We start from the raw sequence: 23,614 nt of genomic DNA on the forward strand, positions 1-23,614 counted from the left end.
TTTGGTTCATTTCCTCACCTCAGTATTAAGATGAAGCGGAAACACTTGTTGGTACCATGTGTTTCTTGTTACGTCACAACAGTCGTTCAGTTGCATCACCACCTAAATGAGAATCACAAATTAACTTGACCTAATTTACCAATTTCCATGACAACAATCAAGGATTAAACTAACTCAATCTTCCCCCACTATATTTACCTCAATATTAACATGAAGCGGATACACTTGTTGGTACAATATGTCTTTTTTGTTACGTCACAACAGTCGTTCAGTTGCATCACCACCTAAATGAGAATCACTAATTAACTAGACCTAATTTACCAATTACCATCACAACAATCAGGGATTCAACCAACTCGATCTTCCCCCTCTATATTTACCACAGTATTAAGATGAAGCGGATACACTTCTTGGTACCATGTGTTTTCTGTTACTTCACAACAGTCGTTCAGTTGCATTACCACTTAAATGAGAATCACTAATTAACTAGACCTAGTTTACCAATTGCCATGACAACAATCAGAGATTAAACTAACTCAATCTTCCCCCACTATATTTACCACAGTATTAACATGAAGCGGAAACACTTGTTGGTACCATGTGCTTTCTGTTACGTCACAATAGTCGTTCAGTTGCATCACCACTTAAATGAGAATCACTAATTATCTAGACCTAATTTACCAATTGCCATGACAACAATCACGAATGAAACTAACTCAATCTTCTCCCACTATATTTACCTCAGGCACTACACTTGGTCTGCTTATTTTGTACGTCATGATCTGAAGCTTCAAGTGGGGAAAATTCTTTTTCCGGCACTTTCAGGGTCGGGTTCCCCTCCCCTTATTGCATTGTGATACTTATTAGACCATCTTCTTTTCGAAAATGTGGTCAAGTTCCGAGGTAGCATAAAGGTAAGTTCTTATCCTGAATGGAGGAATATACAGCCACAATTTGAGAACATTTTGCTGTTCCAACCAATAAGTGAAGATCAGCTGATCTATAAAATCATTTTAGATAATCTGCTAAGTATTAACAATTACTTCGCGATGCTCGTTAAAATTGAGCGATTACAGCACATTCTCTGACTTACTGCAGTAAGAGAAATTTATAGTTTATTACAATAATAGAAAATAAATTATATTTTTTACCTTTCGATTATCCACCAGAAGATTTAATAATGTGAGCGGTTATACAGAGATGCTGTACCGAGTCAACTTACATCCGGAGATCTGTGATTAGTTTCAATGAAATTCCCCTACGTACTAAAGGGGCTAGTGAAAGAACGAGAAAATAATCTGCCACATCTCAGTTACCATAGCAACGAATGAGACAAACTGATATAAAGTGTGGGGATGAGTCCAGTGGTTAGCTAACTGAATTCTCAATGTCCGGTGATGGATAGTTTGGTCATTAACGAGAGAACCCTATCCAGAAGCTGGCAGTGCTCTGGAAAAAAGCCCCGGCCGCTAATGACCTCAGTATCTAAGACATCATAAATTGAGAAAACTCAAAATTATGTAGGGGAAATATTGTGACGTTGTCTTCAGTATTATCATCGGCAGGACCTGTTATCAACTAACTAAAATTGATTATGCAGTGATTGAATTCCAGCTATTATTGCACATTAGTGGGAATTTTGTTATTTTGGGATTTCCTAAAAAAATGTTTTGGTTTTTGACTTACTCTGTAAAAACAGTTCAACCATCTGACCTGGTCACAAGTTTATCAAATCTCTCCTTTTGCGCTGCACAGTGATTCTGGTAAACAGACAGTGTTATTGCACAAATCGCCGCGGCAACATCTCTGACCAATCACTCTCTCAGGGTAGTAGAAAGGTAAGTGCGAATTTCCGTTTTAATCAACTTCACAGAGCTTCATTCCAAATCTTGCGATTAGTTATTATAGTGCTAAGAGCAGTCACTTATTCACAGCAAGTGGAAGTTTTGCGATCGCATATAACTTTGCTCTTGGTGCGGAAATTTATTCTATTATTTCCTGTTTCCGTGTTTTTTCTCGTTTGGAAAAGCGACTATGTGCATCGCCATGGGATCCGACCGGTTTTAGACAAAATCTGCCCACTGGAAATGGAGATTAATCTTTGGATTATGGAGATTTCTTTTTAAACGATTTCCACCAGAACTTAGTCTGCTTATTTTGTACGTCATGATCTGAAGCTTCAAGTGGGGAAAATTCTTTTTCCGGCACTTTCAGGGTCGGGTTCCCCTCCCCTTATTGCATTGTGATACTTATTAGACCATCTTCTTTTCGAAAATGTGGTCAAGTTCCGAGGTAGTATTGGGCACCCCACAAAAATTGGGACCTTATCTATTGGAGCTTTAAGATAAAATAGATTGCAATCAGAAACCGACTTGAAATGCATCAATGTTGCACCACTCGGTTAACTTCGCTACCCTATTGTTGGAAGAGAAGAATGACCGGGTATAAACCTTTGCTTTTAGGGTTTTGTTTCCTAAGGTTTACCCACTTTTGAAAATATCGTTCTAACTACAGTGCTGGTTATTACCCTAAACTTACAGAACCCTTAATTTTGTATTTCATTATTTTTACAAAATGTTTTACGATTGGCTAACATTTTGTACAACACACTATGTAATCTCCCACACTCAATCAGCAAGTGTACTGCAAATCGATAACTACAAAATTCTAAATCCGTTCCATCTCATACATCTGATGATGGTTGAAATCCCGAAAACGGTCAGAAATAAAATAAACAAGAGAAAATCAAATCTATTTTCTATCCTTTATTTTGTATTTAATTAGAATTTTGGTTTAATTAATATACCAAAGTTTCAGAACAGGATTTTGGTTATCCCGTTTAGGCCATAATTTTACTAATTGCTTCCTTGTACATAGTGGGCTCATATCCCGGAATAAAGTTATGTATTCATGTTTGTGAACCGACAGACACATGGGCCCATTTCAGAAATTTCCGGTGAGATCTCAAGAGATTGAATAGTTCGATCTCCCTCACTGCTCTCTCACAGATTCTTTTAGCTCCCAAAGAGCCTGTGGTGCCTCCATCTGGTGGGATCCACAAGTCTCAGAATTTTTTTCTTTCTTTGAAGTTTCTATTTTCTTTGGTATTTATCTCAAGAAGATTAGCCAAATTTTTTGCATGCTGTAGTTCTGTGTGTGTTCACATCCGGTTCTGTTTTGCTATTGTTTTAGAAAGCGCTAAGTTGAACAATTTGGGCTCACAAGATCAGGAAGCTGGGATCACAGCTGATGATGGAGGCGGTCCTATTGATGCTGCTGTTAGTCGGCCAGTGGAGATTCACCGTGGCTGCTTCCGATGTAATTGAAGTAAGTGATGAATTGAGATTATTGCAAAATGATATCAGAACTTTTTGGGATAAAGTACTTCATGAAGAGCAGGAAACAAAGATGAGCCCGTTTCAACGTTCGCCAAATACAACGATCATTAAGAATAAACTTCATGAACTACAAAATAATGTTACCAAATTGACGGAGGATTTAACAAATAGCAATCAAAATGTAGACGCCATCAATGTCAGGATTGTCGAATTTGGAACACAATTAGAGAATCTAAAGAGACTCTATGACAACGAAATACGCGAACTTAGGCAATCTCTAGGGACGTTTCAATTCAGTTCATCACAACAGTTGCTGCATGAATACGGAGAAAGACATAATCGTGAACAACAGCTGGTTAAAATTAATTTAGATCAAGATGACATAGAATTTCTAGAAGCCATTAAAAATAAATATTATAAATTTGCTGCTGTTAAATTTATTGCATTAAAAAATGAAAGTGAAGCTACTGAATTGATAAGAAAAGTTTATAGACAATTGGATAATGTAGACTGTCTGTTAAACTTTGTTCATAATTTAAATAATATGAACAAGACTTTGTTAGTTTATAGAACATTGTCTGATATTTTGGGCGGTTTTATTAATATTTTAAAACTCGGATGAAACTTTATTATGATATAAAATATAAAAAGATGACTAATGATTCGCTGGATGCTGCCAATAAGTTGTTATCGGTGTTTGATGAGCGAATGGAATTCTGTTTGATTTACTCAACTATTTCGCTTCAACAGGATTTAATTGTTAAAATTAAATTACATAATGGATTAAACATGCCTGCTAGTTATGTATACAATATAACCTATCGAAACATCGATCTACAAGAGTACAGGAGATCGGGTAGAAGGACAGCTGTACTCTCTTGTTATCCGATCGACTGTAGGTAGATCGATCTTATGTATCGATACAATATTATGTAATGTGGTGAATACAAAATAAATTTTACTTTTTAAATAAAACTATTCTCTTTCCTTTTTTTCTTGTCTGAAACTATTAAATAGTGGATCGATCCCAAGGAAAGAACTGGACTAGACACTTCTTCCAGGATATTGGTGATACGCTGTCGGGGGTATCCCAGTAACTTCAAAGATATACTGGTGACGTTGTGGGTATCCCAGTAAATCTCATTGGTAAACATTCATTATTGCTTATCACTAATATTCAAAGAATAATGTATCTACAGCATGTTGAGATAGCTTTATCTAATCTATAGGTAAACTTTAACCTCCATTTATGTCTTATCATTTACTGCCGCCTCTTGCAACAACTGCATCAGCTTCTAATGTCTACATTTCTGGTAGAGTTTCTATTTAAACCGTTGAACCAATGGGGGGACACAATAGAACTTATTTTACTTTCATGGCCAGGATCACTAATAACTTTTCTTTTTTGCCTTTTTTGGGGGGGGGGGCATTGGCTTTCGCCATACTATGTGGGATCCGACCGTGCATCCGTGGGTGCATCAATGAAGTTTTAGACAAAATCTGCCCACCGGAAATGGAGATTATTCTTTGGATTATGGGGTTTTCCTTTCAAACGATTTCCTCCAGAACTTGGTCTGCTTATTTGGTACGTCACGATCTGTAGCTTCAAGAAGAGAATATTCTTCTTCCGGTTGGGTTCCCCCCCACCACCACCACCTTATTTCATTGTGACACTTATTAGACCATCTTCTTTTCGAAAATGTGGTGATGTTCCGAGGTAGTATTTGGGCACCCCACAAAAAATTGGGACCCTATCTATTGGAGCTTTAAGATAATATAGATTGCAATCTGAGACCGACTTGAAATGCATCAATAACATATAATATTGCACCGCTTGCACAAAAAATTCCTTACCCTGTTGTTGCAAGAGAAGTACCTTGAGCTTGGGTATAAACCTTAGGTTTTAGGGTTTGCTTAGATAACGTGAACCTACTTCCGAAAATGAGGTTATAACCACATTCGTACATAACCGTAAAGCTACAGAACCCTTAAATAATATCTATGTTTCATTATTTTTATAACATGTGTTACGGCAGTGGTTTCCAACCTGTGGGGCGCGAGACTGTTGCAAGGGGGGCATGCAGCTGTTTCCAAAATATCATTTTCGAATACAAACGAAAAAAGTCGAATAGGTGTCAAAAAAAATGAATTAGCAAAATAGGGATTCGTAATCCACAATCCTCGCCACGAATTTTTCGGATACAAATTTCTACAGTAGATGTCTTAAAAACAAAGTATCGATCTCGCTTAGTGATTGAAAAGGAACTGAGAACCGCGATTTCTTCAATGATACCACGGTTTGAGAAAATTTGTGCTGAAAAACAAGCTCAACCGTCGCATTAAATTTTTATGTTGTATTAATTATATATTCTTTTTTTTGTATTTTTGTAAGATTTGTTTTTATTACATTTAAAATTATTATTTCTTATAATAAATAATTATTTTTTTATGTATATTTTTACATAATATTGTATATTATTTTGTAGCCCATTAAATAAATTATAATATCAGTTGAGTATTTATGAAATTAGATTGTTAGAAAAATTAAGGGGGCGCAACAATTTTTTTTTTAAAGTGGGCGCAGGTACAAAAAGGTTGGCAACCACTGTGTTACGGGTTCAATTGACATTTTGAATAACACACGTTCACATCCGCCACCATGCAATCAACAAGTGCACTGCATGTCGAAAACATTAGAAAGTCGAAATCTCAACACCAAACTGATCGCTCTTAATTGATGTCCCTTTAATTGATGAGTAGTTTCTTGTTTGTATTCACGTAGAGCCTTCTTCAAGAGTCCATCACTGGAAGTTGCAGTGTCAAGGAAATCACTAATCACTTCCTCATTGCTTTCATGGCGGAAGTGACATCAGTAATACCGTTATCCTCACTCCTCATAGTGCCAACTTCCTTCTCAATGTTTACCTGGTTATCACTAATAATAATAATAAAGATCCACCAACTCAAAGACGTAAAGTAAAACTAAAGTGCAATTAGTTTAAAAAGTTTTAATCTAATTATTCAAAAAATAATGCACCGAATAATTTCAAATTTAACTCAATGATTCAATCAACCACAGCAAATAGTAAGCGGAAGAATTTTACATGCACTTATACGTTTGTACCAAACAACCTAAACACAAACCGGATGTGAACACAACACTGGCCAGGTCCAGACATCGGGAAACGGTCAGAAATAAAATAAACAAGAGAAAATCAAATATATTTTCTATCCTTTATTTTGTATTTAATTAGAATTTTGGTTTAATTAATGTAACAAAGTTTCAGAACAGGATTTTGGTTATCCCGTTTAGGCCATAATTTTACTAATTGCTTCCTTGTACATAGTGGGCTCATATCCCGGAATAAAGTTATGTATTCATTTTTCTGAACCGACAGATACATGGACCCATTTTAGAAATACATTTTATCGTATTCCTGGAGCTGGAGAAGTTATATTTCCGGTGAGATCTCAAGAGATTGAATAGTTCGATCTCCCTCACTGCTCTCTCACAGATTCTTTTAGCTCCCAAAGAGCCTGTGGTGCCTCCATCTGGTGGGATCCACAAGTCTCAGAATTTTTTTCTTTCCTTGAAGTTTCTATTTGCTTTGGTATTTATCTCAAGAAGATTTGCCAAATTTTTCGCGCAAGCTGTAGTTATGAGTGTTCACATGCAATTCTGTTTTGATGTTGTTCTAGAAAGTGCTTAGACGAACAATTTGGGCTCAAGTTCAGGAAGCTGGTATCACCTGATAATGGTGGTGCTCCTATTGATGCTGCTGTTAATCGGCCAGTGGATATTCACCATAATTAATGGTGATGTAAGAAATGTATTGAGATTATTGGAAAATAATCCTCCTACAGGTGTCATTTACCCAGTTTTACGCCACTGACGCGGAGAAGAATGGAAAGTGTTGATAGAACGCGCAGGAAAAAGTAAAATAAGAAAAATAACAGATAAAAAAAAAAGAGAACACGGAAATCTCAAACTGAAAATTCGATTGGATTGGATATAACATAAGAGAAGGGTAAAACGAGTTCGAACTCTATTGCAGCTTGGGAAGCTACTTGCAGGTGTTCACTGGTAAAGCTCTGGATAACCTGTTTATATTGGAAGCTGTTCGCTGACATACTACAGATACACACCACACTGTGCACGTTACTGTGGAGATGTTAGCCGACAAGGAGGCTGGTCGGATGTTCCATCATATCTCATCTCCACACTGCTGCTACGTACTACCGGCAGACGCTCCGACAGGAATTCAGTTTCTCTCCTACGCGCCGTTCTTCAGTACATCTGTCAGTACACACACTCAGACACCATCTCTTGCGTTAAAAGATCGCTTCAAACTCTCCATTATCCTCCCGTAGCAGTCACTCCATCAGTAATATATATTTATGAGTTTAGTCGGCTATGTAGGGGTTGTGAGGAATCCCGGTAAAAAAGATACTTCTAGGTTCGTAGGCGATCATTTCTTTACTTCTTCGATGGCTGAGATTATGCCCTACTTGATTCGGTATGCCTTCAATTCTACAGGAAATCCTCTTCTTAGAGATCAATCTCTCTTGGTTAGAAAAAGTTGCCTCTTAAAAAGTGCAAAGCACTAATCAAAGACGAGAATAATTTCCAAGAAACAAGGCGCATGGTAGCGCGCGTTAGCTAGGCGAATCTTAATGATCCAAAACTTGCAAATGCAAAATTCTTGAATACTAGATGTTATTATTACTCCCCTTCTGAGAATGTTGGGAAAGTCTGGATAAGTTGGGAAGTCTTGTAAGCGGGGGGGTGTTCACACCAGGTTTTTCCCCTAATCGCTGGTGAAGGAGTCGCATCCTTTGTCCAGGAAGTGTTGGGAAAGATGTCGAACATCAAGCGATGATCAGACGATACGCACTCATGCAGCGATTCACGGCATTTGCCTTCTACTACGTCTTATACGTGTGACGGCATAAGAAAACTGATGCAAGGAAGTTAGCAGGAGAACTGCTGCTTAACAGTTCAAGCATTGCTTATATATATACAAAGTTGAGTAGGAAGAACTAAGTTAGTTAAACAAACTTAATTAAACGGTTGTTTAACAGAGAGCAGCACCATCACCAGCAGTCGTACTAATAGCTAACAGTTGGTAACACTGAGCAGTTTGTACAGACTCGATGGTATCTCGTTATTTACCCGTATATAATACATCACCTTGTCTATAAAGTAATAGATCGACTAATGGAGCGCCAATAGCATTATCGATACTATATTGAAACATCAGATGGGTTATTTGTGTATTTATCATTAGTTATTATAATATCTAGATGAACAATTAGTTGCTAATAATTATTTGTAAAGGTAAATAGAAGGATTGATTGAAACTGGAAGCTAAGAATTTTACACGTCGCCATAAATTTCCAAAGATTTTTGTGGAAAATACTTCTTTTTCCCCACTTTTTCTTTTTTGTGACGTCAAAGAAAAGCTAATTTCTTTGATGAAAAATACCTTCGTATAATGCTAACAAGTTTACCAGAAGTGCCGAGAAGTGCTCGCTACAGGAAATGACTATGTTTATTATTATCTTTATGACTTTAATACGAGTATTATGTTTTGTCCCTCACAATAGCACACCTGCATTTTAGTTGATAATAAATTTGATGGTTCATGCTGACCAAGCATAAAGCTATTGTACATTTTTCATCATGAATTTATGTAGTAAAGAGCTATTTTTTTTATTTTTTTTTAGGGAAAGCGAGTAAAAAAAGTTTTTTATTTTTCGGAGAAAAGCGACTCTAGTCTGAATTATTTATGGTGATGCTGAGTCTACCGCCAGGACACTCCGGCAATTAATCGACCTACCGTCACTCGCAACAGGAATAAAAGAAACAAGGAAATGGTCCAGTAAGTTGCGTATTAACTAGGAAGAAGGAAATTCGATTAGAGATTACCTTGTCTTCTTTTCTGAACCCAAATTAAAACCTTAATGAAACCTTAGAATGGGTTTTGCGCAACCTCATTCTATTGAATTAATGAACCCTAAATTCAAGACTAGGATCCTCCATCAAATGACTTTCTTCTTCTTCTTCTTCTGCGCATGACCAAGTTTCTAACATATAGTGATCCTCAGAGTCCGATTTATGTAACATATTTATCTTACCATCATTCTGCTGTCCGTAAAACTGTTCATTACCTTGAAAACCGACTTCGGGTTGAGGTGCACACATTGCTGCCCTTAGAACTGAACGAAGTTTCATAGAAAAATTGTTAAGATAAAAGTTACAGATCGTGGAATTTATTTCTTCAGGCAGACCTTACCTCCAACTACCAAATTAGGTGTCGTGAACGGTGGCGACTAGCAAACATACTTTACTATAAATTTCTCTTATTAACCATTAAAGGTACAGACTAGGAATATAGCCTAGTACCGCAATACATCTTAGCTTTGCGGGTCTAACCTCTAACTGCTCAGCTATCGTGGCGACTAGCAAACATACTTTACTGCAAATTTCTCATATTAACCATTAAAGGTATAGACTGGGAATATAGCCTAGTACCGCAATACATCTTAGCATTGCGGGTCTAACCTCTAACTGCTCAGCTATCGTGGCGACTAGCAAACATACTTTACTGCAAATTTCTCATATTAACCATTAAAGGTATAGAATGGGAATGTACCCTAGTACCGCAATACATCTTAGCTTTGCGGGTCTAACCTCTAACTGCTCAGCTATCGTGGCGACTAGCAAACATACTTTACTATAAATTTCTCTTATTAACCATTAAAGGTATAGACTGGGAATATAGCCTAGTACCGCAATACATCTTGGCATTGCGGGTCTAACCTCTAACTGCTCAGCTATCGTGGCGACTAGCAAACATACTTTACTGCAAATTTCTCATATTAACCATTAAAGGTATAGAATGGGAATGTAGCCTAGTACCGCAATACATCTTAGCTTTGCGGGTCTAGCCTCTAACCGCTCGGCTATCGTGGCGCCTTGATCGTGGAAATTAATGCTCATACCAAGTTTTGTGAATCATCACAGCATCATTATCAAAAAAAAAAAAAAAAAAAAAAAAAAATGACAAATCTAGTAATCAAAGAAGTTGTCTTTATCTAAAATCGATATTTTAGCGACACACTGAACGGTCCTCAGGCCGCTTATTGCCGCGTCGTTTTTAAGTCCAATTAGGTGATGATTCAATTTTGTGATAAGGCTAACTCCCACTACAAGTGCTACGTGATCATCAACTTGTGGGTCCCCCCCTTCCTTCCAAAGAGTTTTACAATCGATGTGACATCCTGTGGATGGAGTTCACGGACTATATATAAAGTTTTAACTTCGTTTTTGGAGCCAGAGCAATAATGTGCAATCACACACACCTGAAGATGTGATGAACTTTTAATGTGAACAACTAACTATTTTTGGGTGTTACCTTAGCCCATGTTATAGTTGGAAGGATAGATGGTACCAGACGGCCTGCGACGAGAACGTAGTCTGTGAGGTCTTCTCAGTATGGAGTAAGTAGTGTTTCCAAGACTGAGGTGTGCTTAGGAGAGATTATTCCTTAGTAGTTAACAGTTGTGGGAGGGGAAGAAGATTTCAGCATCCGGAAGTGATGATCCAAAACTACCGATGTTCTTCTCTTTAAGTGGCTTTACTAGAGAGCATCTATTGTGGACCAGATGATCTGAAGTGGCATTCATCCTCACTGGGATGTTATACCCAATTACCGGCTGCTCGCCTCCGTCAGATTTCCCAAGGGAATCTGGGAGGTTCCCAGTGTTGTTAGCGTACTCATAAATTTTCTAATTAGATAATTCGGGATGCTATCTTTGGAGTATTTGGAGGAAATGTTGAGTAATGAGGAGGGATGCACTGGACATCCGGGTCTCCCACTGGAGAAGTACGCTACAGATCGAAATGTTCAGAAATACCCAACAGAGACTGAGTTCCAGGAACACCTTTCAGGAGCACCAAAAAAAAAAAATCACAAATTTGACCCTATAAAGTACCTCGTGGCAAAAGTTGAAATAAATAAAAATGCTATGTTTGAAAATGTACCATTTAAAGCTTAAATTTTCCGGAAAAGCGTTCGAACCGATTTTCCAGATTATCACGCATAGAAAATTTCCTTTATTTCCTTTTCATATTCGGGACATTCCATTAAATTGATAAGTGAATATTATAATGGCGTGGAAAGGTGGAAATATTTATCAAAAAATTCCTGAAAATGTTTTAGAACTACTCGTACTTTAAAACTGTATATTGGAAGTTCACTGGGCTACAAGTTATGTATTGGATTCGAGAGATATTAAACCAAGACCGCAGGACCCATACTTATATAAATAATCAGGACAAGGTGAGGAGGAAGTAGGCACAACCGTAGCCCTCTATCTATCCTGCTGGGCCCCAAACTTCCACTACAGGAAACGATTCAACAAGCAATCCTAACCTTATCTGTGGCGCGGAAGGTTATAAATGTGTCACCTAACTCTTTTTCTGGTATGTTATTTAAGAAAGGAGAGCTATCCTGCAGGAGACAGTTCCATCCCGCACAATACTTTCCAACTGATAAAAGAATTTCTATATATTTCCCCCACAATCAAGGATATATATATATATAAATTCCATTAAATCAGCTGAAAGGTAAGTATTGAACTGTCAGCTGATCAACGATAAAATTAAATAATATAAATATCTAGATATTTCTAAGACGATGATTCTTTTTGCCAACCTTTCAATAATAGGCCAATTAAGAAAGCGTAGCAGAGTTCCCGGATCGAATCCAGCTGCTGATTCTTAGATTTAACTCTTTCTAGAAGTGTCCGGTATTGGACTGTGCTGTCTGTATCAAGAGAAATCTATTCGCTGCTAATGATCTCAGCTGTTGATACGCCATTAATTAAAAACAAAATATGGTCTTTGAGGCAGTAATTCAGTTTCTTAGGCGCCACGATAGCCGAGCGGTTAGAGACTAGGACCCGCCAAGCTAAGATGTATTGCAGTACTAGGCTATATTCCCAGTCTATACCTTTAATGGTTAATATGAGAAATTCACAGTAAAGTATGTTTGCTAGTCGCCATGACAGCCGAGCGGTTAGAGGCTAGGACCCGCAAAGCTAAGATGTATTGCGGTACTAGGCTATATTCCCAGTCTATACCTTTAATGATTAATATGAGAAAACAGTAAAGTATGTTTGCTAGTCGCCACGATAGTCGAGCGGTTAGAGACTAGACCTGCAATGCTAAGTTGTATTGCGGTACTAGGCTGTATTCCCAGTCTATACCTTTTATGATTAATATGAGAAATTTACAGTAAAGTATGTTTGCTAGTCGCCTCCGTCCACGGCACCTAATTAGGTAGTTGGAGGTAAAGCCCGCTTGAAAAATTAGGCAATTACTTATTTTACTTTATTTCAGTTCCTCTTCCGGTACTACGTAATCTTTACCTCATAATAATGTTCAGTAGAACAGGAAAGTGAGGTCAACGCTACAACGCAGAATAAGGAAGTGGTTGGTTTTGGAGCAGTCTGATCAAAAGGATGCTGTATTCTTGCATTACCATCATGGTGCACAAGGTTTTTCCTAAGCTCTGCGCAGAAAACCGGTATTTTACCAAAACGGAAGTTCTCCATTACGATGAGAATTCGTGATTTTGCACGCAATGATATCCATTTCCGTGCGCAAAGAGACCATTTCTTTTTTTTTCAAGTTTAAAATTAGATTGACAAGTTTTATTTTATAAATTCCCGGTTTAGTTCAATTCGTCTCCATTTATTTCTACAGAATTTAAACCACCTGTATGTGGTTTAAATTAATTAATTTGAACAATAACAGCAGAGAATATTAATTAACCAAATTTACCTTTTGTGAAATAATATCGTTACATTTTGAGCAATTTTGTTTGTTAACTTTAGTACTGACTCGTTTCCTGTTTTATTAAATCTAATTGCGATGTTTCAATTATAATTACAATTTATATAATTTTATATTCTAGGTGAGATGTTTCTACTGAATGAATGTTTCGAATATTTCAGGGTTCAAAACTTTACTTCTGAGTACATGAACTTAGCCTAGTAGAGGCTAGGCAAGCTATGACGTCGTGCTTTCAGCCGCAGTAACATTTATGCATAAAAAGGCGTAAATGATTAATAAATTATTTATGGAATCAAGACAATTTAAATTAGGTAAATTGCGCTCCGGAAGTTCGTGTGAGTGTAAAACACCAGATTTGGTTTTTCAGCACTTCCGTTTATTCCTAAATGAAAACATTTGAAGCAAAATCGCAATCACACCCACACCTACTTACAGCCAATAATAAATAGCCAAATAAATATTTGCTCCATTCAATACGCTAGCAATATACTTAGCCAATATAAAGTAGAGGGTATAAAAAAGAAAGAAAGTGGATTATGTATTTTTATAACTCAGGTGTAAAAGTGCATATAAAGTTTACGTAGTAAAAATAAAGTAATGCACATAACCTTTATAGTGCTACATAAAAATTTATTATGTTTCTACTTATATATTTATTTTTTATTACCCTTCCATAAATTATGGACAGGTTTGAACCTGTCAATGTATCATACAGGAAGTAGGTTTGATGATTATTTATTATGAATTCTCTTAAAGGAGCGGTTACGTAGTAACTGGTTCCGCTCATTGAGTGGACACTCATTTACAGAGAATGAGTAAATTGTAAAGTAAAGGTATTTACTCAGGAGTGATTTACAACCAATTACCAAATTATAGTCATAATTGTAGTAATATAATAAAGCCTTTATTTATACAAAGGATATACAAAAAACATGTACAATATGTTGTTATATAATATGTACAATTTTAAATTAAAATAAATAATTATCGTACAGATCAATAATATATTACATAAGAAGCATTAAACATAAAACATTTTACTTCATTTGCATAATTAACATTTTCATCTAATTATTTATTTAATTTATTTATTTTATATTTTATTTTTTTCATTATTATTCTTTTAATTTTGTTTTTATTTTTATTTATTTTATATTTTATTTATTTATTTTTTTTCTTTCTTTTGTATAGGCCTTCCCTTAGGGCAGTAATGGTCACACTTCCCACGGAGACCTATCCTATAGTTATAATTAATAATTAATAAATAAGTAATAATTATAATAATATAGGCCAGTGATCAGAGTAATCTGATTTCTGCCCAAACACAGAGTCTCTTCGGTACCTTGGTTTACACAGCCAAGACAGAACCCCAGGACACATCACCCAGCTCTTTTCATGATCCCTCTCTCTCTCTCTCTCTCTCTCTCTCTCTCTCTAGATCCAGTCTCTGGGAGCTACACGAACTGCAACCCCATTGGTGATTCCCAGGCAGTAGGGGCACTGCTAAAGACCACTACCCCCCCCCCACGTAATCAACAGACAGGCCAGTCTCTGCATCCTGGTACAGCCTTGATGGCCGCGCCTGTTGTTCAGTCTACCATCACCACACTATTTCATACTAGGAATGACTATTCTTGCATAGTATACATATAGTAAAGTATGTTTGCTAGACGCCACGATAGCCGAGCGGTTAGAGGCTAGACCCGCAATGCTAAGATGTATTGCGGTACTAGGCTATATTCCCCGGTCTATACCTTTAATGGTTAATATGAGAAATTTGCAGTAAAGTATGTTTGCTAGGCGCGACGGTAGTCGAGCGGTTAGAGGCTAGACCCGCAAAGCTAAGCTGTATTTCGGTACGAGGCTATATTCCCAGTCTATACCTTTAATGGTTAATATGAGAAATTTGCAGTAAAGTATGTTTGCTAGGCGCGACGGTAGTCGAGCGGTTAGAGGCTAGACCCGCAATGCTAAGATGTATTGCGGTACTAGGCTATATTCCCCGGTCTATACCTTTAATGGTTAATATGAGAAATTTGCAGTAAAGTATGTTTGCTAGGCGCGACGGTAGTCGAGCGGTTAGAGGCTAGACCCGCAAAGCTAAGCTGTATTTCGGTACGAGGCTATATTCCCAGTCTATACCTTTAATGGTTAATATGAGAAATTTATAGAAAAGTATGTTTGCTAGTCGCCTCCGTCCACGACACCTAATTTGGTAGTTGGATACAAAGCCCACCTGAAAAAATAGGCAATTACTACTACTATGATTATAGGAAGTCCATGGTGCTGATTATTAACACAATTTTTTTTTACAAAAAATTAGTCAAATCAGAAATTTCGCCTTAACTTTAGGCTAGTGTGTGTAATCAATGTTCAAAATGTATTCTGCAAGAAATAAATCTTCTTTTTTTCTTTTTTTTTTAATTTTGAGACAATCCCAATAATCCTCAAACTGGGTAAAAAGAGGAAGTAATAAACACTTTAATAAAAAATATGGAAAAGTGAAAACTGTTCTCAGTTTTACGTAAAAAAAAAATAATCGGTTTTTAATTTCCTGCCGGTTTTGGTGTAGAAAAAAAAACGGAAATAAGATGGGAGACCCTGGAGTGGAGCCTTCTTATTGGGCAGGGGAGGGGCCAGCAGGGGCGGGGTCACTTTCACATTTTATCATTGCTGATGGTAAAGCAGAGTAGATTATTAAAGTCGGCCAGAGAATGAGCCGGCCAGATGGTGTCATCCATTACCAACGCCTCCATCGCTAACTGGCCAATTTCATGCGACTAACCATTTTTTTTTTTTTTTTTACTTAAATGAGCCCTCCAGAATGTGAATATTCACACTTTAATTCCAGATTTCCTTTTGAAACACTCTTATCTAGCTCCAGTTCGGGCTTAGATTTATGTACAAGATTTTTAAAGATGAGGTCATTCATTTTGACGTCTAAATTTGTCAAATTGGAAGTTTGAAAAATGAGGTAAGCTGCTGGAAATCTGGAGTAGGGAGAGTAAAGGCCCAAGTGGAAAGAAGTAAAGGATTTCAAGGGGGATAGACCCTGTCCCATCGTTTCTCTAAAAGATAATCCCCTTTCATAGAAAAATTTATCATCTTGACGTAAGAAAAATGAAAAGTGAGTGAAATAAAAAAAAGCAGATGAAAGAAAATAATCTTAACCCTTTATCTTTAGTCGCAAGGGGAGGGGGGAAGGAAATAAGAGGAAAACGGAAAATGGAAGGAAGATTGGAGTTGACGGTCACACAAAGCGCGTACACTAGCTCGCTCTATCCGGCGGCTGACCTACTGAACTAACTACAATAGAAATATATAAGGTGGGCATTGGTCTTTTTGTTGTGTTTGAGTGTGTTAGTAGCTTTTCATTCAAAGCTCCCTGACACTAACCACTGATGGCGGCAGCACTTGGCTTCTCTTCTAGCCTAGACCAGGAAGGGCGGGCATTACTGTGTCTCGTAAAGTTGAAGAAAGTGGAAGTACCTAAGATCCGGACCAAAAGTAGGAGCAAGCCTCTTCTTCTAGCCTTCCCAGTAGGCCGGCCTGGAGGGGTCGTCGTCATCGTCTGGAAGAAGATGGCACTTGGCCTGCTTTATATTATTTCAGCAATCCACTCTCCACTCATCCCCCCGTAGCCCATTTTCTATTGTGGTGCTCGATCGTGTGTGAAATTTGTTAAGAGTTGTCGCTGGAAGATTCCACGTGCTCCAGCGCCCCAACAGCTCGCTCCAGTCTGTTGAGAGGCAACTTTTTATGGACTGCTAAACGTTCCCCCCATGGCAGCCGCTCTTCTTTTTAAAAGGTTTTTCCACCCTTATGGAAAGCGCGTGGGTGGAAAAGAGAATTTTCTTTTACCTAAAGTATTTCAGTTTAAGTGAAACTAAATCTGATGTGAAAATTTCCATCAGATTTTCTCCTATTCCAATTATACCAACTATGTATAGATTATTTTTCCTAAATAAAGAAGGTTGTAGAAGGTGTATAATAAGTCCTAGAGTTCCTCGCTTGTTTTCCTAGGATGAGAAGTCTTACTAGAAGAGACAGTCTTGAAAGAGGAAATCCGATTTAAAACGTGACGTCAGGGGTAGATCTCTTAGGACGATAAACAAGACTAACTGCATCATATTCCCAGCACAATCCTACCCAAAATTCGACCCCCGTTCGCTGCTGGCAGGAATATCCCCCCCCCCATTTTCCAGCTAATACGAAGAAACAGCTAAACTGAGCCAAAGTTCAAAAGTGTGGAAGAAAATGCTACCAGCGACGGGGCGCGGCGAAAAGTAGAGCTTTATAATAAGGTTATTGTTTTAGTGAAAGCAGGATGAAAAGCACATTAAAACTCAGGATGAAAAAGCGGGTGGGGTTACTGGGTTAGCAGAGTACTCTGGGTTTTAGGATCATCCCGTAAGGATAATGTTATTATAACACTCTAGCTAGAATAAAGCGACCAGCGCGTAGAAATGCTCAGCACAAGAAATCTACCCACTAGAGTTTATTAAGAAATAAAATAAAAATGAAATCACCTAATTCTGGGTTGCCCCCCTCCATTAAAAAAAAATCAAAAAATAAATTAATATTTTTCTTCAAATTTCAAACCTTATAAATAAATTCAGATATTTAGAAAATATTATATAATTTGTAAAACAATAAAGCTCACCCCTACCTAGGTTGTAAAGTGAATTTTCTAAGAAACAATAATCAAATGAACGTTTTTCTTTGTAGTACACTTCTGGAAAATACTAGGAGCTATTTTCAAGAAAATTGATTTTAAAAAAAATCTATGAATTTTCTTCTTTTTTTTTTGCGTTTACTTGTGCTACAATCAGCGCGTTGGCGCTATGAGTAACAATGATAACAGAGTAATGAATGATAAGGTAACAAGTGGAGGAGTTACCCCAGTAGTAACACTCCAAAACATTAGACTGTTAGTCACCCTGTTCACTTGAGAGGAGATCATGAGGCTACACTGTCTCGTCTTGTTCGGGTTATCTGGAATAGTTCTAGAAGAAAGATTTTGTGCTTGTGGGATTTATATGAGATTGCAAGCTAAAATGAAGTTTTCTGTATCGTGTTTTCAGCGACTTGAGAAAAGGAATGTTAAGGTCATAGTCCAGGTTGAAGACATACAATACATTAAAATAGTTCGAAGTATTTTTTAGATTGAAGAGATTGAATCCTTTGGAGATTGGAGCGTTTGGTTGAACCCCACAGCTCTATTCCATACGCCCAGATGGGTTTTTTAAATAGTAGTATAAATCAAAGTTTTTGTTGTCTAGAGACAGTTCAGATCTTTCGTCTAAGAGTCTTTTAAGTTGACGATAGCATCTGTTTAGTTCTGTTCCAAGAAAGTCTTCGTTCTAAGTAAAGCCCAAGGTAGCGGGCTACGTTTACTACTGGTAGAGGGTGTTAGGTAATAGAAGACTGGAGGAATGAGGATGAATTTTCTTGAACCTCTGAAATTTGAGCAACACATATATCCTTTGATAACAGTAAGTGTGCAATAGGAACGCAGATAAACGTGAAATGGTAATTTTTCGATACAGAAAGTTCGCATAGATCTAGAACCTAATCGTCCAATCTTCCAAATGACGAGAAGGTAGATGATACCTGGAAAAGGATATAGCAGAGAGGTTGATCCATCTGGACGGGACTTAGAACTTACGTTTTATTCAATTTACGATTTACTACAGCTCACAATAACGTTGAAAAAGACTGACATAAGAAAAACGGTACTATTAACTTTTACAATAGATTTCCTGAGTCTTTGTACGAAAGGAAATCTGTTGCAGCGAGCATGCTCAAAGCCATCGGTAATCTTGACCCACAAAAGAAACCACTACAAATAAACAATCTGACGCAATCCCAAATAGATTTATTCAAATTTTAATGGGAAAACGTTTCAAATAAAGTTGCAGTTGAAAGGAAATCGTAAGAGTCGGGAAAATCTACAATAAATAAATAAATAGGCGCCACGATAGCCGAGCGGTTAGAGGCTAGACCCGCAATGCTAAGATGTATTGCGGTACTAGGCTATATTCTCAGTCTATACCTTTAATGGTTAATATGAGAAATTTATAGTAAAGTATGTTTGCTAGTCGCCACGGTAGCCGAGCGGTTAGAGGCTAGACCCGCAATGCTAAGATGTATTGCGGGACTAGTCTATATCCCCAGTCTATACCTTTAATGGTTAATATGAGAAATTTATAGTAAAGTATGTTTGCTAGACGCCTCCGTCCACAACACCTAATTTGATAGTTGGAAGTAAAGCACGCCTGAAAAAATAGGCGATTACTTTGCTTCACTAGTGCTCAAACCTGGCATCCTAATATCTCAGAATACTGAGTTCTTTGGGCAAAAGAAAGATAAAGCGTTCTCTCTAGCGTAAAGGGACTTCATGTAGTTTAAATCACCATTGTGACCTTTCACCCTTAGGTCAACAAAATCTCTCTCTTTCTTCGCCGTGAGTGGTTGTAATAAAAGTGAACTTTACAATTTAAATTCGACACATTTTAATAGTACTTTGTTTCCCAACAGGTTCCTACTCCCGGAACCAGGGGTATCCCTTTGCTCTTGGGGATAGCAAAAAGGTATGAAATTTACAAGGTTTTTTTTTTTTTGCTAGAACCACTCCCTTCTTTGGAACTGAAAGTAGATAAAAAAGAAATAAAAGAGAGCCCCCCCCAAGAGTTTAATTTATGACATCCCATCCTACCGCAGGCCACTTTCTTATCCCTTGGTGGTCCCCTCTCACTTCTGATCCATTTAAAAGCAAGAATTATTTTAAGGATTTTCTTTAGAAAAAATAAATGAAAAAGAGACTTCATTTAAACTTTATTAACGGCTATCCAGTCCCATTGGAATTCCTTCAAAATTATTTCAGGTAATCCCGTTCATGTTATTTCCCATGAATAATAATATTAGTTCATGATTGTTACGATCTATTTGAAAGGAGATTTTTTTTTCGTTAAGGTAAATTCTGGAAGTCGAATTTTCTCGGGAAATGTTGTTTTAAAGGAACCCTGAGTCTAATGAAGCAATCTATTTTATTCTGTGAGTAAGGGCGCCACGATAGCTGAGCGGTTAGAGGCTAGACCCGCAAAGCTAAGATGTATTGCGGTACTAGGCTATATTCCCAGTCTATACCTTTAATGGTTAATATGAGAAATTTATAGTAAAATATGTTTGCTAGTCGCCACGATAGTCGAGTGGATATAGGCTAGACCCGCAAAGCTAAGATGTATTGCGATACTAGGCTATATTCCCAATCTATACCTTTAACGGTTAATATGAGAAATTTATAGTAAAGTATGTTTGCTAGGCGCCACGGTAGCCGAGTGGTTAGAGGCTAGACCCGCAAAGCTAAGATGTATTGCGGTACTAGGCTATATTCCCAGTCTATACCTTTAATGGTTAATATGAGAAATTTATAGTAAAATATGTTTGCTAGTCGCCACGATAGTCGAGTGGATATAGGCTAGACCCGCAAAGCTAAGATGTATTGCGATACTAGGCTATATTCCCAGTCTATACCTTTAACGGTTAATATGAGAAATTTATAGTAAAGTATGTTTGCTAGGCGCCACGGTAGCCGAGTGGTTAGAGGCTAGACCCGCAAAGCTAAGATGTATTGCGGTACTAGGCTATATTCCCAGTCTATACCTTTAATGGTTAATATGAGAAATTTATAGTAAAATATGTTTGCTAGTCGCCACGATAGTCGAGTGGATATAGGCTAGACCCGCAAAGCTAAGATGTATTGCGATACTAGGCTATATTCCCAGTCTATACCTTTAACGGTTAATATGAGAAATTTATAGTAAAGTATGTTTGCTAGGCGCCACGGTAGCCGAGTGGTTAGAGGCTAGACCCGCAAAGCTAAGATGTATTGCGATACTAGGCTATATTCCCAGTCTATACCTTTAACGGTTAATATGAGAAATTTATAGTAAAGTATGTTTGCCATGCGCCACGGTAGCCGAGTGGTTAGAGGCTAGACCCGCAAAGCTAAGATGTATTGCGGTACTAGGCTATATTCCCAGTCTATACCTTTAATGGTTAATATGAGATATTTATAGTAAAATATGTTTGCTAGTCGCCACGATAGTCGAGTGGATATAGGCTAGACCCGCAAAGCTAAGATGTATTGCGGTACTAGGCTATATTCCCAGTCTATACCTTTAATGGTTAATATGAGAAATTTATAGTAAAGTATATTTGCTAGTCGCCTCTGTCCACGACACCTAATTGGTAGTTGGATGTAAAGCACGCCTGAAAAAAATAGGCATTACTTTGTTGTTTTTTTTTGTACTGACTTAACTAAGTACCATATTTAAGTAATGTTTTTTCAAACTCTTGCATTAAGACCAAGTCCAATAAATCCAATAAAATGCAGTATTTGTTTCCGGTTTCTCTTTTTTTTCTTTCTCTCTTTATTTCAACAATCATTGCACTTGATTTCATTGGCTACAAATCTGGTAAACCGGAAATAACCGTTTTTAGGTCTCCTGAGTAATGAAAATAAAAGGCCTTTAAAAGAAAACAATATCACTAAATCACAGGAAACTGACGACTAATATTTTAATTGGCTCCCAATAAAAGGAACTAGTGATACCAACTTAAAGATTGTTCAATTCTTTTTGATGAATTTTTTTTTTTATTTTTATTTTTACTAACTGTGTGAGGTCACGAAGAATTAAAGATGTATTTGAAGATATTTTTAGAAGCTAGAATCTCGAGAAAATGCAATAACAGTAGGCCATGTCTTTTTAAAAAAAAAAAAAAAAAAAAAAAAATAGAAAAGATGTCCACCAAGTAATCGGTTTTAATTTTTTTTTTAAATTTTTTATTTTGTCAAGAACCTGATGAAGCTGCGAAGAGCAGAAACTAAAAAGAGCGCTTTTAAGGGGAAACCAAGATAGTAGATCGGTCTTCCGCTGAAGTGGTTGGTGTAAATTGGAGGCAGATTGTTCTGGAACGAAGCCCCAGTGGAAATCAAACTCTGGATGACTCCAGCGCTGACATTATCCAGAGCAGGCACTCCAGTAACCTACCCTTCGCCTCGGCTAGCAATTCTTCTTCATGTTCCTGTTCAGTCCCTCTCTATATCTCCCTTCAAATAATCCCTTCAAATCTCTTTTTGCTTTCACTTCCTTTTGTGGCCAGATCCAGTGATGTTCCATTTACAGCCGCCAAATTAACTTCTTCTTGCTCCTCACTTCCAAGAAGCTCAGCCATTCTTTTGTTATCGCTAAGTACGTTTAAGCTTTTTTCATTACTTTATCATATGTACTTTGCTTTTTCCAGGATGTGGGCCCTGCTAGTCCCTCTTTCCTTTCATATTTCCTTCTCTTTTCCATCCTGGAAGAAAATAGTCTCTCTCTAAAAAAAAAAAAAAAATCCCAATAATATTCCAAGTCCTAACTAACTAATTTCCTTCACTTTGAACTTTCTCTGGAAGTAAGTGTTCTTCAATATTACAGAGGCTCATCCTGTTTTCAACAGACACCTTCCAGGAAAGCATGGTTATCATGGATATCTCTCAGAACTCTCAGAAAAATTTTTTTAAACAGGTTTTTTTTTTTTTTTTCACTTTATTTTTATATTTACAACTGCAACAATTGTTGCACCAAGTAAATCTGATCTTATTGGTTCAGTTCTCTTGAGCATAAACAGGTTAATTACAGAATTTGGAAAATTTCTGGCAAACTATCCGGGAGGTAGTACAAAGGCAAAACTACTATTTGGAAACTCAGGGAAACTCAAAACGAATAGTAGTACTAATTGCCTATTTTTGTTCAGGCGGGCTTTACTGTAGGTGTCGTGGACGCAGGCGACTAGCAAACATACTTTACTGCCAAATTTCTCTTATTAACCATTAAAGGTATAGACTGGGAATATAGCTTAGTACCGCAATACATCTTAGCTTTGCGGGTCTAGCCTCTAACCACTCGGTTACAGTGGCGACTAGCAGACATACTTTACTGTAAATTTCTCATATTAACCATTAAAGGTATAGACTGGGAATATAGCCTAGTACCGCAATACATCTTAGCTTTGCGGGTCTAGCCTCTAACCGCTCGGCTACCGTGGCGCCTCTCAAAACGAATATTACCTGTAAAAACTCCAAATCAAAAACCTGTGGGATTACCTCCCCCCCGCTACTCAATAGAGTGAGAGAAAGTAAAAATACAATGTGGACTTTTTTTTTAAACTTAATTTAAGTTAAATATAGCCACAGAAAAACCATAATTGTGAAATTCAAGAAGAAAGACAAAAAATCCACAGAATAATAGAAACTTCGAAGACCTGCAGGTAGAACTTTAATTTAGAGCACTTCCTGGAAAGAGGAGGCTGCGCCCATAAGAATCTGGACCGAAATTAAAAAATACATCCATTTTCATTATTTTTC

At 37.2% G+C, this 23,614-nt stretch overlaps 2 protein-coding genes across 19 annotated transcripts in view; one reads left to right on the top strand and one right to left on the bottom strand.

Annotated features, from left to right (window-relative positions):
* gogo (thrombospondin-1 like protein golden goal) overlaps positions 1-23,614 on the bottom strand; it is a 499,603-nt gene that overhangs the window by 238,501 nt on the left and 237,488 nt on the right. For 2 of the 18 annotated variants that reach the window (XM_074124370.1, XM_074124300.1), the window contains exon 3: positions 19-102. The exons of the other annotated variants lie outside the window; for them this stretch is intronic. The gene's annotated coding sequence lies outside the window, so the exon portion shown is untranslated. The remainder of the gene's footprint in view (positions 1-18; positions 103-23,614) is intronic. 18 annotated transcript variants of the gene reach the window in all.
* On the top strand, positions 1,680-10,409 carry LOC141452508 (uncharacterized). Its single transcript, XM_074124740.1, has 2 exons — positions 1,680-1,838; positions 3,193-10,409. The coding sequence occupies exon 2, from the start codon at positions 3,250-3,252 to the stop codon at positions 3,958-3,960; it is 711 nt and encodes a 236-aa protein (XP_073980841.1). The 5' UTR covers positions 1,680-1,838; positions 3,193-3,249; the 3' UTR covers positions 3,961-10,409.

Source organism: Rhodnius prolixus, unplaced genomic scaffold, assembly GCF_049639745.1.
Source record: "Rhodnius prolixus isolate KJV_2025 unplaced genomic scaffold, Rpr scaffold_1, whole genome shotgun sequence".
NCBI lineage: Eukaryota > Metazoa > Arthropoda > Insecta > Hemiptera > Reduviidae > Rhodnius > Rhodnius prolixus.